Source organism: Hydra vulgaris, chromosome 01 (assembly GCF_038396675.1).
Source record: "Hydra vulgaris chromosome 01, alternate assembly HydraT2T_AEP".
Taxonomy (NCBI): Eukaryota; Metazoa; Cnidaria; class Hydrozoa; order Anthoathecata; family Hydridae; genus Hydra; species Hydra vulgaris.
The window spans coordinates 24,867,437-24,872,614 of NC_088920.1; the positions used below are offsets into that span (position 1 = coordinate 24,867,437).

The 5,178-nt window shown below is 31.5% G+C and overlaps 1 protein-coding gene across 1 annotated transcript; it reads left to right on the forward strand.

Moving 5' to 3' along the window:
* The first annotated feature begins 3,798 nt into the window (after positions 1-3,798).
* LOC136074276 (piggyBac transposable element-derived protein 3-like) lies at positions 3,799-5,178 on the forward strand. Its single transcript, XM_065786581.1, has one exon. The coding sequence runs from the start codon at positions 3,799-3,801 to the stop codon at positions 5,176-5,178; it is 1,380 nt and encodes a 459-aa protein (XP_065642653.1).

Below are 5,178 nucleotides of genomic sequence, written 5' to 3' on the forward strand. Positions count from 1 at the left end.
CATCAAATTTTCTGAGGGTTTCAATAAATGGAAATGCCAAAAAGCAAGCATGCTTCTCTGCAAGTTGTTGAAGTGAGTCAACATTTCTCAAAAGCTTTCTACACTCATTGCCAGCAAATTGTCCTCCATGAAAAGGTTGTTGTTGAATGTTGATCATCTTTGGCCACTCATCTCTAATTTGCCAAACCTGGCAGAGGTTCTCAAAGAGGTGGCTCAAAACACCAATAAGAAGGTGAAGTTCCATAGGAGGAATAAAATCTAAGACAAGAGTATCATCAGAAAGTCTTATCATTGGCTGGTGAACAACATTTTGAAAGTCCCTTGCCTTTTTTGTTTGGGCACCGGCTGCTTGCAAGCCTTCAAAATCAGAACGAATGGAGCCAAATGTTCGAAGCTTTCTAAGAGATTCAAACTTTTCTCTGAAATTTTTCTTCACAACACGCTGTGGAACTACTTTGTTTAGAGTTGAAGCAAGCATATTCATTCCTCTATTTGAAAGACCAATCTGGTTTTGAACTTGTACTAAATGTTGTGCAGTCAAGGTGGTTGTAGATGAAGGAAATAATTCTCTTTGTCGCGATGGACCTGCAAAAAATCACAGAAAGTTACCATTGTATCATTTCCGAAAATCATAGTGTATATTTTATTGCTATGCCCTTTGACAAAAGTTTTTCTTGTTTAAAAAGTACAGTTATTACCTGGAGTTACTGGAAAGGGTCTTCCTACTCCTTGATTGAGACGGACAGTGCCTTGGGTGGAAGGAACTTTGTTGGCAATTCAGAAACAGCCACTCTTTCTGCTGCTTTTTTGTCCTTTTCTGCAACTTCGAGTAAGTTCTGTCGTAACATTGCTTTAGTACAGACATGAGGAATGCCTCTTTCTATCAATGAAAAGCATGCTGAACATATTTTCTCAACAATTGGCTGTTCTATAAGCTGACTGGCAGTGTTTGTTGCTCCACTTATCTGAGGGCTTCTGAATTTTGCTTTTCCCACACTACAAATCAAGCAATCACATGCTGATTCTCTTGTTGCAGGACGGATCTTTATGTTTTGATAGTCTGGCAAAGAAGGAAGTTGGACATCTCTCCCTTCACCTTTTCTTTTGAGACTTACTCGACAGTTTTCACAGATTCCAATTGGTACTCTTTGGTCTTCAAAGTTGATTCTTTGGCCCAAAATTTCTTGACTGCGTTTAATCATAAAATCAGTCAGCTGCCTGTTAGCTTTGTTCATACAGAGAAAACAGACAGTTTTCCTGTTGTCTTCATGAGTTTTTGCTTGGTTAGGCATTTTGAAAAATGACGCACACCTTGTTCTTTTAAAACGGTTTCTAAACTGTTTGCAGGTTTTTCCCGGAATTTTTTAGTTAATTATTTTTTTGCTAAAATTCTAATTCTACACATGTGTACTCTTAAACCTCCAAAGGGTTTTCTTGGGACAAGAGGTTCGAATGAAAAGTCATTTCGTGACTATATATATATATATATATATATATATATATATATAGCGTCTGAGAGAGGCGGGATGTAAGAGGAGCCCATTAACTATCTAAAATTTTATGCTTTTTACTCCGTTTAAGCTTTGATTTTAGCTGCTTTATCCCGACTCAATTTCCGTTTCAGCCCCTCTAACTGTTTGGACCATCCTAATCCACTTATTAGATATTTCTTATTTTTTAATTAACAAAAAAGTTAGTATATTATGAAAATCTTTATTTATATCTATTTTATTTATACAGACAGAAATTTTAATTAAGAAAGTTTTATTTAATAGACCACTCTCGAACCTGAGAAAATTAAATAAAATTAAGTTAGTTATTGGAATTAAATTAGCTACGTTTTTGTTTTGAATTTTTATTTTATGTTTTAGATTAATACAAATTCATTGAGTACTTTGGCTGGCTCATCAAAGAAATTTTTGTATTTTAGAAGCAAAGTAAAAAAAGAGATTAGATTAGAAGTATTATTTCTTTTTTTGTTTATTTTTGCATTAAACAAATATACGCTAAATAGTGTTTTAAATTTCATGGGGTAACCCGGATACCAATTAAACGCATCCAAATTTAAGGGACCACCTTACAGTTTCAATGGATTTGTTTACTTATAAAAAAAAAAAATTTTAAATTTAGCTATAAAAAAGGGTCTTCACGGTCAAAAATTGTTACAGAATAAAAGGTAAATTACATGCTGTCTTAAAAATACCCTTGCATGCAAACACTCAAGTTTTGACAACCCCTTTACCTCACACGTACTATGTTCTTTATTTTTTTGTTTTTTATTTATTTTTATTTTATCAAATGATTTATTTAGGGATTGATTCAGAGTGTATATATATTTATATAGACAGAATTAGGAAGACCATGCAAGGAGTAGTACATGTATCGATTGATTTAGGGAAAACACACAAAATGTACTACATGCATTTAAAGGTTAGGGTTGGGACAGGTTAAGAATAGGGTTAGAGTAGATAATGTCCGGTCAGGGATCCCATAAACTCAGAGTATAATTTGGGCCTAACCCAAAGCCTTTAATGTGTTCAATTAGAGTTTTCAATTAACCCTTTATTGGATAGGACCGCCAAATGGCGGCATTCTTTTTTAAATCCAAATCAGACAAGTACTATGAATTTTGATAGATTTGGAAAATATTTTCATAAAATCCTAGCCTACTACGATCTTTTTGCAATAAACTTATGCGAAACTGAACAATTGGATATTATGAAATAGGTCGATAAAGTTATGAGGTTTTTACATTCAAAAGTTACATGTTTTTGAATGACCTGTATACTTGGATTTACTAAATTTAATAATAATATTTTTAGTTTATTTATTAGTTGAAACCTAGAATTTAATTTTTTGTATGCAACCAAGTTTGTAATATTTGTTTATGTGATCAATATCTCATCAGTTATTTTGATTCCGCCAATTGGCTGTTATGAACTACGGCGATTCGTTTTTGGTTCAAAACATAAAACTGTTTTGGTTTAACTCTTACAGATATTAAATATTAGAAAGACATTACTATTATTTTAGAAACATCTAACTGATGTTAAAGAAACACATAGTTATTATCAAATGTTAGATACACTTTATTCTTCATTATTTTGTAATTTTTATGGTAAAACCTATCAAAAACACAGTTAAAACAAAATATGATAATAAAAAATTTTTTACAAAATGCATTACTAATAAATAATTTTAAAGTTAAATAAAATTTCTCTATCGTGTTATTTACATATTTTGTAACAACTATTTTAATATCAATTTAGAAAAAAAAATTTATTAAGAAAATAATAACTTATATAGAGTAAAAAAACCATATAAATAATTACACATATGTTGTTGTCTATAAATCACATTTCTATAAATCACAGTTTCATTTAGATAATAAAATGAATAAACAAAGCAAAATACGCTATGACTTAAATGAAGCTATTCAATATATTTTGGAGCCAGGTTCAGAGTCTGAGCTTTCAGATTTGGAACTTAGTAGTGATGAAGAGGACGATAATAATCTATTTTTGGTTACCCATATAAATGATGAGATAAGTATATGTGAAGAAGAGCTATGTATGACTGCAGATATTCTTTTGGAAGATGAAATTAATATTGAATTTACAACTCCAGATAAGCCAAATACAAATGAGAAAACTTCTTCATCCACATTACCAAAGTCAATAACTCATAATTATAAATGGTGTAATAAAAGACCACATATAAGAGACTACTTTTTCTGGTCGTGAATTTAGTCTTCCACCTAACAATGTTGATACTTTTACCCCATTGATATATTTCCAAATGTTTTGGAAAGATACTTTGTTTACCTTACTTGCTGAACAAACAAATCTTTACAGTGTTCAAATATCTTCTAAATCTGTTAATGTAACAGAAACTGAATTGAAGCAGTTTATTGCAATACAAATGTACATGTCTATTTTCAAATTGCCAGCATATTATATGTATTGGTCAACGGAGACGCGATATCCTAAAATAGCTGATCTCATGTCTTTGTCTCGATATAAAAAAATAAGAGAATTTTTACATGCAGCTGATAACTCAAGACTTAATGATCCAGTTAATAAACATAACAAAATTTATAAAATTGTACCTGTACTAGATCATGTTCGTCAAAATTGTCTTTCTATAGAACCAGAAACTGGGCACTCTATTGACGAGCAAATAATTCCAGCTAAAACTCGTTATAGTGGAATAAGGCAATACAATCCTAAAAAACCAGTGAAGTGGGGTTTCAAAAACTTTGTTCGTAGTGGAATTTCAGGAATTATATATGACTTTTTCTTATATACTGGTGCTGCAGCAATTGGCTCTGAAAAATGTAACGGCTCATATGTTGTGAAACGATTAATAGAATCCTTACCAAAAAATCAAAACTTTAAGCTCTGCTTTGATAATTGGTTTTGCAGTCTTGATTTATGTTTACATTTGAACATATTAGGCATTCTTACAACAGCAACAATTAGAAATGATAGAATGCAAGGGTGTTGTTTACCAACTGAAAGTGAAATGAGAAAAAAAGGAAGAGGAAGCCATGCATACAAATGTGATATTAATTCAGGAATAATAATCACCAGATGTTACGATAATAAATGTGTCAATTTATGCTCAACATATTGTGATCCAGATTCAATATCAGATGTTAAAAGATGGAATCGCACTGAAAAAAACTTTGTCAACATAAACTGTCCATTAGTAGTAAAAGAATATAACCAATGCATGGGAGGTGTAGATTTATGTGACATGTTAATTTCACTTTATCGCACTAATATTAAAACCAAGCGGTGGTACATTAAAATATTGTTTCACTGCATTGACATTTGTAAAGTTAATGGTTGGTTGATTTACAGGCGTCATTGCAATCAATTAAATATTGCTAAAAAAAAACAGCTGACATTACTTCAGTTTACAACACAAATTGCATCTAGCTTGTCTTATGCAGAGAAACCCCTAGTGGCAGTTGGCAGGCAATCTAAAAGAAAATTGTGTAAGGATGTGACACCACAAAAGCGAAAGAATTCAATTCCTTTACCAAATAAAGATATTCAGCTTGATTGTTTAAATCATTGGCCTGAACATCGTGAGAAAAAACTTAATTGTCGCCTATGTAAGGTTGGAACAGCAGAATTTTTTGCAAAAAATGCAACATTTGTTTATGTTTAA

What these genes read in the sequence shown, in the direction of transcription:
- LOC136074276 (XM_065786581.1), top strand. Translation starts at nt 3,799, where the DNA reads ATGTTTTGGAAAGATACTTTGTTTACCTTACTTGCTGAACAAACAAAT.